Genomic DNA, 11349 nt, shown 5'->3' on the forward strand with positions numbered 1-11349 from the left:
GATGAATTTTTTTTATTTTTAGAAATTTTATTTTTAACAGATTTTAACTGCCAAATTGTTGATATTCCAAAATGTTTAATTCTCCTAAGGAGAAGTTATACTAGTCCATAAAAAAAAACTGTCATTGGTGTTGAACACACCTACCTCTCATTAAAGATCTTACCAAATATGTACTTTTATGCTCCTTCAGAAACCTTACTCTTTTGGATGGATATCTTCTTGAATCAATGGACTGACCCTCCTATTGACCAACAGATGGGGTTCTCAGTTCTCATGTGCTTAAAGAAATGTCCATAGATAGATAAGTGGAATCGAAAAAGGATTAAAGCTTCACTCTGTCCTGAATACTTTATTGCAACTGCACTGTTTTAAGCACTTTACAAACTTGTTCCTTTGTATCCTCTGGTGATGTTACAGCATGACCTATGACACGAGGATCATTATAGATCTCATGATCATTGCCTCCTTTTTCAATTTTATCTCCAAAGAAATGGATTTCTTTGAAATTTTCTTTTTCAAGATAATTAAGGCTGTGTGTCTTATCCCAGCCATTAGGAAAGACATCAAAACTGATCTGCCCTCCTGAAAGGGTAAAGATTTGATATTAACCCACTTTAGATCAAATATGGAAATTTCACTTCAGCGACAATACTCACCTATACTGTAGGTGAAACCCAGGTCAGGAAACTTGCTCTTTAGCTTTTCTATTAATTTAGGGCGGATGCTGTGCTGTTTGTCATACTTTTCAAATGCATTCCTCTCCTCTCTACTGCATGACCGGCCAATGGGAGAAATATTAAGCATCCCAGTTCGAAATTCAACAAATGTTCCCCGCTTCACAGGTAATTCAATTTCAGATAAACACAGCAGAGTGTAATTAATGAATCTTTGAAGACGTTCTTCTCCCACAAAAGACTGGATTGTCTGGAACCAAAAATACAATTGATCAATATTTTGAAACTACGAGGCCACTCAATTTTTAGAGGTTTCCTAGTCCTATTGTTCCACTCACTTGTCTCCCAATTTCAGCACCATTTTTAACAGCCAGTAAACCATTTTCAGAGAAAACAAAGTCAAATTCTTTGAGACCTGAAGGAAGGGAAGGGTTTCTAATTTATAGAACAATTGCCGTGCAAAAAAATAAAAAAGAGCTAACATGATTGCAAGGGACTTACATTGATCACCTCCCATTTGTTCAGCAATTTTACTCTGGTCGGATCCTCCGACCAATCCTATACAGCATTTGGGCTTCACTTCTTCCATAAGGAACTTATAAATATTGGGCTCAACAACCTAATGGTATTGATAAGTAATAAGTAGTTATTATTAATGGATCCAGAGAATGCAATACAGTGATTGAACTTTTACAAATAAAAGTACTCAAAAGTACTTAAATAACATCACATTTTTTTGTATAAGAAAAACCACTTCCAGAAAGGTAATATCTGAATGAACAATATGTCAAGTCAAAACAAATTAAATAGAAATTGTTTAAATCGATGGCAAATAAATACCTTGCGAGGGGCTGTTAAGGTACCATCAACGTCAAACAGACATAAAATGTCACGTGAATGAGACATGTTTGACCGATTTCTCGGAGCCGATCTCAATGTGCCAAAAGCTGTACATGAAATGGTCCTAGAAAGTGCTTGGAAAGCCAGTTTTCCTATCGTTTCCGACCGTAAATCTACACGTCACTACTCAGGGAATCAGTCGGCTGCACCTTTTCTGTCTGCTTGCTGAAAGTAAACAAATCAATGCCAAACAGCCGGAAGTGCCGGAAGCGTGTATAAGTATATGAGAAATTCATACAAAGCAATGATGCCACTTGTAGGTGCCGTAGGAAGATAACTCTCTATGTATTCGTAAGTATAGAACCATTTCTCGTTCAAATTCTTTCGAAGACTTGCTACAGAGTTTTAGATTACAAATAAAACCGAAAAAACGTCACATCTCGTTTGGATAAGTCGATGTATCGACACGTAATCCCTGCGGGAATTTCGAGATGAAACTGCAAATATATATATAGAATCTAGAATCCCCTCCAACCCGACCAGTTGAACACGCAAATCCTATCGTTACTTTTCGTCAGTGCTATAAGGCACCGCGAGATTTGCTATTTTGTGTTGAGGTATGTAATTTGACCTATGATCTCCCTAGCATTACTTTTAGAAATACTACTGTCAAATGTCATTTTCTCATCTTCACGCGTCAAATCGTCAATCACCATTACCATTGTTGTAATACCAGTTATACTTTTCGGTTCACTTAAATACTTCCTCAAGTACACCTGACGGCCTTGAGGTAAAAAGATTAAGCCCCTGGGAATGTATTTAGGTGTGGGGCCTGCTGTGAAAACACATAATTCACGTATTTCGTCAGACGCGGCTAATATGTGCTTTTGCCTATGACTCATTCACTTTGTTATCTCTTCTTTTACAGTTTTGACATTATTATCGTCGTTTGGAGTTCCGTGTCGTCGTCTGTTGGTGAATCTAGAAGATTTTCAAGATGAGTCTACAGTGGACTTTGATTGCCGGTTTTTTATACACTGAAGTGGCAGTAGTCTTGTTACTACTTCTGCCAGGAATTTCACCATCTAGATGGCAGAAAGTCTTTCGGTCAAGAATTTTGAAGGCCTTGTCAAATCAAGCCGGTGTATATTTTACGGTCTTATTGGCTGTACTTTGCCTTTTCCTCTTGGATGCTCTGCGTGAGATGCGAAAGTATTCAGGGGACACTGATGTTAAGCATGAGTCACACCAGCACCTGGATGCTGAAATGCAGACCAACATGCGTCTTTTCAGAGCACAGCGCAATTTCTACATTTCTGGCTTCGCTCTATTTCTGTGGTAAGTTAAAAATTAGCTATCCAGCCTTATAGATATTCAATAGACTCACAAATTTTGCGTTTGATTTTAAAAATGTCATCATGTGCCATGGATTTTGATGATGCAGGCATGACTTATAATGATACAGAATATGTGTCATGTACTAAAATTATACTTTCTTGCAGTTTGGTGATCAAACGTCTTGCCAGCCTGATTTCTACTCAAGCCCAGCTGTCTGCTGACAATGAGGCAGCTCTCAAACAAGCAAGATCTGCTACAACAACAGCAAGGAACATGATGGTTGGGAAAGGAGAGGAAGCCCAAAACAGTTCAAATGAGGTATCTGCTCAGGTCAAGAAACAATTGAAAGAAAAGGAAGATCTTATCTCCAATCTCCAGGAGGAGCTGAACAAGAAAACTCAGGAAGTTAAGGAGCTTAAGTCTGAGAATGAAAAAAAGAAAAAGGTAGGATATCGTACAAAATTAACTTATCAGTTTTTCATGTTGAATTATTTTCTTTGGGATCTGAGGTTACTTATTTATATTTCGTTTTCAGGATCATGATGCAATTCTCTCTCAACAGAAAGGACTGTCCCGAGAGTATGACCGACTTGCTGATGAAAATGCCAAATTACAGAAGCTAATGGATTCTGCAAACAAGAAAGAGGACTGATTTAATGGAAGGAAGAAGGAGGAACTTAAAGAATTATTGTCAAAGGATATGATGTAATTATTGTTAACATGACATTATTCAAGGCAACCTTGTAATTGTGTGATGTAACTATGTTGGATAAATAATGGAGTTATTGGTTTTGATGTAAGAGGTGTTGGACTGACTTTGCCTAATATTTTTGTGATTTTAATGCAGATAGGTTTTACTTTATTATAAACATTATTTCTAATATAAGGCCTATAGTCAGGAACCATGATTGGAAAATGTTCTGTATTCTTTGTCAGCGGATATTTATTTAATTTTGGTTTGTGTTGTTTCTTTTTTTACTTGCTGTACATTTTAATTGCTCTCACAAGTTTTGATGTTACACCATTTTCATTACATTTTTCATGCTTAGTTATTTAGTCTTGTTTTTATCCCTGATCGTTACCCTTCCATGGTTGCATTTAGTTTTGATGTACTTACATCTTGGTTGTAGAGATACAGTATGTTACTGGAATTTGAACAGCTTGGAAAGCCAGTAAGGCTGAGAATCCCTAGCACTTAACCACAAGCATACACTATGCTAAAATACTAGATATAACAGATTAAGTAGGCTTGACCTAGAATTTGTATGGCATTAAGCCCCTGATTAAATGCAAACCAACCCATAATGTTGCTAAATTTGTGAATCTTTCAGCAAATAAAATTTGTGTTTCTTTGTAGCCTGGTGTCAATTGTCTGTTTTTATTTGCCATAAATGATAGTTATAGCTTTTACGATGTTTGGTTTAAGAGGAACGAAGTACACAATCTCACATTTTAAAAAGTTTATTCACATACACCTTGTAAATACAAGGTCAGTTATAGGACGTTACATGTTGTCAGGCTAACTTGTCCCAGTAGTTTTTTGGTAATCAAACCAAGATTATACACTTCCCTTCAATTGATCAGGATATTTGCTCACACTATTTGTAGTGGCATAGCATTGTGCAATGGGGGAAAAAATGCACGCCAATGGTGCACAAATCTCAAACATGCCAAGTTTCACATTTCATGTGACTTAAAGCCACTGTAAAATTAAAATCAAAAGGAATAAGAACTTCTATCTCTATCCACAATTACAATTTTTTAAAATTTCATTGAATTGGTAACGTTGGTATAATAGCAAAGGGATTTTTGTTCCATCTTTTACAATAAAAAGTTAAAATTCATAAAATTCATAGATGCAAATGATACAAAATGTACACCATTCTAGATGTAGTCATTGCTTTAACATTCTTGAAATCACAACAAAAAATGGTAGATGATGATAATGAAATGGAATGAGAAATTAACCACATATGGAACCAGAAAAATTGACAACCAGGCAGCCAATTAAGAGAGCAATCACAGTTGTCAAATAGTTAGGAAAAAAAAATGCAAATTTCATTCTAGAGAGAATTAAAGTCATCTCATGAGCCAAGAGATTCTTGCACTTCACTAATACTAAACATGTCCACAGGAATACTTTCTTCAGCTCTTAACATGTCTTGTCTACAGGCCACAATCCGACAATTTGTCAAAACAATTAAAATAAAGTATTTAAAAAAATTTAAAATATGTTATTCCAGCTTCTTGGGGTTTTCCCATGGGAAGATGTCTCGCCCAAAGTGTCCATAAGAGGCAGTACGCTGGTAAATGGGGTTTCTTAGATTAAGATCACGGACAATCATACCAGGTCGAAGATCAAAGTTCCTCTTTACAATCTTCAGCAACTCTGCCTGAGATTTGTTGCTTGTTCCATAGTCAAAAATGCAAATAGACAAAGGTTCTGCAACTCCAATAGCATATGATACTTGCACCAAACAGCGTCTGATGAAAAAATTAATGACACAAAATTACTACCAAGAAAATACACTCAAATAGAAGTACACAAAATGTAAATAAAAGAAACAATCAAGGTAGTAAAAATCACACATTTCTACTAAGGGTCTTTTACAGTAAATCAATTATTACTAGCTTACCTGCAAAGTTGTGCTTTAACAAGGGATTTAGCTACCCATCTTGCAGCATATGCAGCAGACCTATCGACTTTGGTGAAATCTTTGCCTGAAAAGGCTCCTCCACCATGAGCACCCCAACCACCTGTAATGTTAAAAGTATGCATGTTTAATTCTCCGTCATTACTTTGCAATAGTTTCACTGTCCCCCCCCCCCATTATACCAAATACAAAATTGATTGAATAGCTTCTGTCTCTATTGAGATGGACGTGAATAGTACAGATCAAAATTAAAATTACACATAATACACACCATATGTGTCGACTATGATCTTGCGGCCGGTAAGACCAGCATCACTTTGAGGTCCACCAGTAATAAAGAGACCACAAGGATTCACATGGAAGACAGTCTTTTCATCCAGGTACTTCTCTGGGATAACGACTCTAATAACCTGTGCACAGAAAATAAAACTTATACACATGCATAGACCAATACGAAGTGTTATAATGATTCACTGCACTCACCTTATTCATAATTTCATTTCGTAGTTCTTCTAGACTAATTTTTTCAGAGTGTTGAACTGAAACAACTACAGTGTGTACTCTCTTGGGGATACAAGCTCCATTTTTGGAGTCATATTCACAGGTAACCTGAGTATTCAAAGAAAATTAAGTAACAGTTACTGATATGTATGGAGATGAAACAGTTGACCTGGCACCTAGCCTGGCATACCTGGGTTTTAGAGTCAGGGCGGGCCCACCAGAACTCTCCATTCCTTCGCAGTACAGAAATGCGCTCATTGAGTTGATGGGAAAGGACGGCCGTCAGCGGCATACACTGCTCGGTCTCGTCTGTGGCATACCTACAAGTTTATTAAGCACATTAAAAACAGTTACCAGAGGGTTCTTCCTCAGAAAGGGCAGTTACGAAAGTAGTTGAGAGATGAGATGTATTTCTTAAGGTAGCTAGTAGATTGGTACATGTCCGTTAGAGCACCAGTTTTTAATAATTCGTTGTATTTAAAAATTTAACTTCTCTGAACATTGGTGTGATAATAGAAGGATAAGACACAGAGGCATCTCGCAACTAATCTGTACTTTGAGTCTTATCCATTTATATAGGAGCATATATTTTGTATCATAACATACCCAAACATGAGGCCCTGATCTCCTGCACCAATGTCCTCATCACGGCGCCCAAGATGCACTCCAGCAGCAATCTGCTCAGACTGCTGATCAAGAGCTAATAGTACACTGCATGTTTTGTAATCGAACCCCTTTGAGGAGTCATCATACCTGAAAACAAGAAAAAAAATTAATGCACATTTATCATTTACTCACAAAATGTTTTATAAAATCCTATATGTTTGTGTGAAGTTCTCCACAAGCCAAAGCTAGAGCATTCAGCATAAAATGAGAAAATCAAGTTCTTTTCCTCTCCTTATTACATTAGAATGCAATGAAATCATACAATGCCTGAAAGGGAGGGTAAACTACGTATATAACCTGTTCGATTTTGTCAAAGCTAAATTTAAACAAAAAAATTTAGCAAGCTAATGAACAAAAGTTGTTTCTTTTCCTCGCCTTGTTACACCAAATGCTAAATCCACATTCGGTGCCTGAAAGGGAGGCAAACTCATACAATGCGAAAAAGTTTGAAAAACAATTGTATCAAAGTTCCTAACAGCTATATTAAAATAATCTAGCACAAAGGGAACTCTGGGTTGATTTTCCTCACCTTATTACATCAAAAGCTACAAAAGCAATCGATGCCTGAAAGGGAGGAACACGATTGGCAATTGTAGGCCACAACTACGTCATATAAAATGTTACAAGGTTTAATATTGAAGTGTTTAGTCAGTCAATTACTCTATTGTAATACAATTAAATACTGTAATACTAAAATAATATTTCAGAGTTGTTACAGGTTCCGGATTTTCAATTTTACTGACTTTTCCCTGACCAAAATCGCGATTTTTACTGACTTTTTAGGCAAGAAAGTAGGCAGTACTCCAACAATGGTAGGGAAAATATCACCGAAAACAAGAGTATGCACAAAAGCAGCCGCTGCTGCAGCTCAAGCGTCAATTTTGCGCATTTTCACTCATTCGTTTGCAAGGAAGCAGTCAACCGGAGAAATTTTACTGACTGCTCTCTCAATTTTCCTGACTTTCCCTGACCCATTTTCTAATTACTGACTTTCACGGTCTGTAACAACCCTGTATTTGAACATGTTTGCCAACAAATTTGAAAATGAACTACTAAGTATTATGTTGAATGTTTGACTAAGAGAGATGTAAGAATTCAAAGTATATTTTTAACAACCTTTGTTTAAAACTGTTTTGTGATTGAGTACTCACCCAATATGCTTGATTGTGTCTCTGACTATCTTCTGGTAATCCACATTGGCCTTAGAATTAATTTCACCACAGAGCAATACCATTCCAGTTTTAATAACAGACTCGCAGGCAACTTTAGCATTTGGGTCTTGTTTTAAGTGAGCATCTAGTACGGCATCACTGAAATAAAAATATTATCAAGGAGGAGCATTGATGGTGATAAGCAGAAAATTGAGCAGCAATCTTACCTGATCTGGTCACACATTTTGTCCGGGTGGCCCTCTCCAACAGACTCTGAACTGAAGAGAAAGGTTTCACCCTCATTCATCTCTGCATCGGAGTGTCCGTTCATGTAACCATTCTTCATTGTGTCAGGCATTTTGACTTTTGGTCCAAGACTGCGAGTCACAAAGTTCACAATTTCAGGAAAAAAGTGAAGTGGTCCCTGATGGTTCGGCACAAGAGAGGTGGCTCTTGAAATGTGCTTGAGCAGAAGCGGTAAAAAGCGGAGAATTTTGAATCAGTATCTGTAACACAAAATAGCAAATGACCAACCAATACACAAAAGACAAACACAGTGAGAACTGACATTTCCTAACAAAATATAGCCCGCACCCACAATCCTAAGCTTCCTCTTAGTCGGACAGCCTTTCAAGCTGTAACTCCAACAGCTGACTGAGGGTCTTCAGCCCACTCAGTGGAGATACATAGGCGGGCCAACTGCCTCCCCTCTCCCTCCCTCCCTCCCCATATCTCCTTGGTACTCAAGGCCACACATCTGCATCTCAAATGCCACAATGCTAGCTGATAGCAATCTGGACTGGAAGGGGAACTGTAGTACAGTCACCTTCCTAACTTGGTTTTCTGTACTTCAAGTTACAAGACCCCCCCCGACAGATAGAGGAATGAAGCAATGATGAGCAATACAAAGACAAAAATATGAAGTCTTGAATGGCAGTGGAGTTGGGAGACGATATTACATCCGAAACCTAACATCTAGTGAACTAGTTAGGGAATTTTTAAATCAAGGGACTGCGCACACTTAAATAATACTTAAAGACAAAACAAATAAAAAAGGTTGACAAAGGAACAAACAAATTCAATACTGAATGCAAAAGATGTAAAGATACAAATGCAAACAACAGCTCAATTCCAAGGAGAGTAACAGCTCCACAGATCAAACTAAGTATAAAGAGAGTGTCATCTTACATGATCTTCACCACTACAGATAATTACGCTCACAGAATGAGTTTCATGAATGAAAAGTGAAGGGACCCAGTGTACAAAGCACTAAAAGCAAAATACATCAAAGAATAAACGCCATCTTGGCCTTCAAAACAATCACACAATAAAGAAATGCCGAAATTGATTCGCAAACCACGGAGGTGAGGTTTGAAGCAACTTGAATTGAGAACAAAGAAAGGCGGCGTATAAAAGCCTGCGCTTGGAAAATGAAAGGAGAAACAAACACCAACAACAAAGCAGACAAGTTTGGCGCGCTGCACACTTCACACGTGATAACTACGACGCGGAGCGGCGCGCAGCGCAGAAATCAGCATGCGCAAAACGCGCTCAGCTGATCGGACTCTAAACAGAGTAAGGATTGGATGGTCAACAACAGAAAATGACGCGTCTCCGCAACGAAACATGCCAACTGGGATGCACTTGGTCCAGGCAGAGTCGCGGTTGTGAAGGAGTTCACATCTCCCAAGTCAACCACGTTTTCTCCCAACACACATGCCACCCGATAACCTATGAGAGGGTGCAAGCAGAATGTGCACTCCGCTTAAAGTGCATTTCGTGCTCTTGCGGTGGATGCCGTGCGATCCCATCTGTCACAGGACGTAGTGGACGCACTTAGGAAAGAAAATACACCGTAATCACCTCGGTTAAGCGAGCAGAAGCGTTGCCGTTCACTTCAGACAGTCGCCGCGGATACTGAAACAAGTTGTCCCGACGCCATGAGCTCCGAAAGGACACGAGCGGAGCGAGCTGTGACGGGCCTCGAGTGGCCTGGCCCCAGAGCCACTGTGGCCACCATACGGGCGCTTAAAATCCCACTGCGCAAGACTCCGAGTGGGAGTGTAGAAAGGCCCAGATGGACTTGCGGGTTTTGAATTATACTCACTTCGTTCATTTCAAGTTTAAAGAGATGCTGGGACGGTGTGCTGTTCGCAAATGAATTACATTATATCCAAAAAGTATCGATTTCCAGACGCTCTTCGCGGTGCCAACCTATGCATACCAGGACCGATCGTGTTAGCTCCATATCTTACATTTTGGATTATCTGTTTGGCAAAAAATAAACTATCAGCCTATTAACATCAGTTTTAAAAGCACTACTCCTACAGACTTTTGTGTGTCGCCATTTCAGACCGGTAAAGAAGATTCATCGGAGGCTGTCAGCACACTGCGGTTTTAAGTTGTGGCGCGCATTTCAAAATTTCGCGCGGGCCTTTGCCTGGGCGGGATATGCGTGGCGGGTGGCAAGGGCGGGCAAAAGAACGCTGATGTCAAAGCGGGCACCGGAAAGCAAAGGCGCAGATTCGAGTCGAGTGCGCATCGATCGAAAAAGTAGGTCATACCGACAAACCACCACACACCAGCTTGTTGCGATGTCTTTGCTTTTTACGCGCGTGTGTGTGCCTACAGTAAACGGATACGCGCGCGCGCGCATGTGTGTGTGTGTGTGTGTGTGTGTGTGTGTGTAGGTGTGTGTAGGTGTGTGTAGGTGTGTGTAGGTGTGTGTAGGTGTGTGTGTAGGTGTGTGTGTGTGTGTGTGTAACGTCGTTCCGAATCACCCAACAAGGTGCTCCCGCCACCGCACCCCGGGGGAGGAAGGCTAAAACAGATCGTGCATTTTAAGCGCTCTGGGTGGGGGGGGGGACCTTTCGACCTTTACCCTCTTATCTGCTTCCGGACTTCCCTCCGACCTGAGGAGGGAGCAGAGCGCTATGTTTAGGAGCGCCCTCGCCGCCAGAGCGTTGGGCGCTCCCCTTTCCTCACCATTCTCACCTGCGAGAACATAGCTATGCTACTGTAAAGTCATTCGTTTCGTCGTGTCGCAGGCCGTTTGTTTTCAAAAGCGTTTAACATCGCATCGAGAGAGAGAGAGAGAGCATGATGACACGGCACTATTACTTGTCGCATTATCAGGAGAGAAGAGGGCGCTCGCGCGCGCTTCTGACGAAGGCGGACTGGACACTTCTATATTCCCGCGTGGATTGTCATCACGGCTGTCGTCATCGTGCGCGGCCACTCCAAACGGGACGCGGGCGGGCTCAATGAGTTCGGCGTAGGCCACTCCAAGCCAAGCCACGCCACGCCAAGCCACGCCACGCAACGAGCGATTCGTGGGCCGCATCCGGAAATATGCCTGCGAAAGCCCTGCCGACAAGACGGCACCCACGCCTTTCCTTACTACTGCTACCGCAACCGGCCCCCTCTCTCCCTCCCTCTCCTCTAATTACCTCAGACGACGTCGTCTGATGGGTCCTCGCACCCTCCCCCTCACGCAGCCCTCAGACACGGCGCGGAAGGGAGAGG

The 11349-nt window shown here is 40.5% G+C and overlaps 3 protein-coding genes across 6 annotated transcripts; 1 reads left to right on the plus strand and 2 right to left on the minus strand.

The window, feature by feature from the left end:
* Positions 1-329: 329 nt before the first annotated feature.
* LOC113211607 (uncharacterized) lies at positions 330-1829 on the minus strand. 2 transcript variants are annotated; one of them, XM_052270411.1, is made up of 6 exons: positions 1813-1829; positions 1515-1739; positions 1176-1293; positions 1013-1089; positions 657-924; positions 330-582 (listed from the first exon to the last, which is right to left on the minus strand). In XM_052270411.1, exons 2-6 carry the CDS (start codon positions 1578-1580, stop codon positions 350-352), a joined length of 762 nt encoding a protein of 253 aa, XP_052126371.1. In that variant the 5' UTR covers positions 1581-1739; positions 1813-1829; the 3' UTR covers positions 330-349. The 2 variants fall into 2 exon arrangements, with proteins under 2 accessions (XP_052126371.1, XP_026285810.1); XM_026430025.2 differs by lacking the exon at positions 1813-1829 and having other exon boundaries at positions 1515-1759.
* Positions 1830-1963: 134 nt separating this feature from the next.
* LOC113211608 (B-cell receptor-associated protein 31) lies at positions 1964-4208 on the plus strand. 2 transcript variants are annotated; one of them, XM_026430027.2, is made up of 4 exons: positions 1964-2131; positions 2443-2852; positions 3017-3296; positions 3388-4208. In XM_026430027.2, exons 2-4 carry the CDS (start codon positions 2512-2514, stop codon positions 3502-3504), a joined length of 738 nt encoding a protein of 245 aa, XP_026285812.1. In that variant the 5' UTR covers positions 1964-2131; positions 2443-2511; the 3' UTR covers positions 3505-4208. The 2 variants fall into 2 exon arrangements, with proteins under 2 accessions (XP_026285812.1, XP_026285813.1); XM_026430028.2 differs by lacking the exon at positions 1964-2131 and adding an exon at positions 2153-2304.
* Positions 4209-4297: 89 nt separating this feature from the next.
* Positions 4298-9852, minus strand: LOC113211606 (S-adenosylmethionine synthase). Of its 2 annotated transcripts, none has more exons than XM_026430023.2 (9): positions 9688-9852; positions 8052-8330; positions 7825-7983; positions 6614-6760; positions 6198-6327; positions 5990-6115; positions 5778-5916; positions 5489-5609; positions 4298-5336 (listed from the first exon to the last, which is right to left on the minus strand). In XM_026430023.2, the coding sequence occupies exons 2-9, from the start codon at positions 8180-8182 to the stop codon at positions 5087-5089; spliced, it is 1203 nt and encodes a 400-aa protein (XP_026285808.1). In that variant the 5' UTR covers positions 8183-8330; positions 9688-9852; the 3' UTR covers positions 4298-5086. The 2 variants fall into 2 exon arrangements, with proteins under 2 accessions (XP_026285808.1, XP_026285809.1); XM_026430024.2 differs by lacking the exon at positions 9688-9852 and adding an exon at positions 8419-8553.
* Between the last annotated feature and the right edge of the window lie 1497 nt (positions 9853-11349).

Source organism: Frankliniella occidentalis, unplaced genomic scaffold (assembly GCF_000697945.3).
Source record: "Frankliniella occidentalis isolate FOCC.00 unplaced genomic scaffold, Focc_3.1 Scaffold123, whole genome shotgun sequence".
In the NCBI taxonomy this organism is placed as follows: Eukaryota; Metazoa; Arthropoda; class Insecta; order Thysanoptera; family Thripidae; genus Frankliniella; species Frankliniella occidentalis.

Bases quoted from the DNA above. Each gene is read 5' to 3' on its own strand.
- LOC113211608 (XM_026430027.2), top strand. From the start codon at position 2,512: ATGAGTCTACAGTGGACTTTGATTGCCGGTTTTTTATACACTGAAGTG. The intron at 2,853-3,016 runs GTAAGTTAAAAA...ACTTTCTTGCAG, and splicing joins GGCTTCGCTCTATTTCTGTG to TTTGGTGATCAAACGTCTTG. The intron at 3,297-3,387 runs GTAGGATATCGT...TTTCGTTTTCAG, and splicing joins AGAATGAAAAAAAGAAAAAG to GATCATGATGCAATTCTCTC.
- LOC113211606 (XM_026430023.2), bottom strand. From the start codon at position 8,182: ATGCCTGACACAATGAAGAATGGTTACATGAACGGACACTCCGATGCA. The intron at 7,984-8,051 runs GTAAGATTGCTG...TTTTTATTTCAG, and splicing joins AAAATGTGTGACCAGATCAG to TGATGCCGTACTAGATGCTC. The intron at 5,337-5,488 runs GTAAGCTAGTAA...TTTTTTCATCAG, and splicing joins GTTAAAGCACAACTTTGCAG to ACGCTGTTTGGTGCAAGTAT.
- LOC113211607 (XM_052270411.1), bottom strand. From the start codon at position 1,580: ATGTCTCATTCACGTGACATTTTATGTCTGTTTGACGTTGATGGTACC. The intron at 1,294-1,514 runs GTATTTATTTGC...CAATACCATTAG, and splicing joins CCTTAACAGCCCCTCGCAAG to GTTGTTGAGCCCAATATTTA. The intron at 583-656 runs GTGAGTATTGTC...TTACCCTTTCAG, and splicing joins GGGTTTCACCTACAGTATAG to GAGGGCAGATCAGTTTTGAT.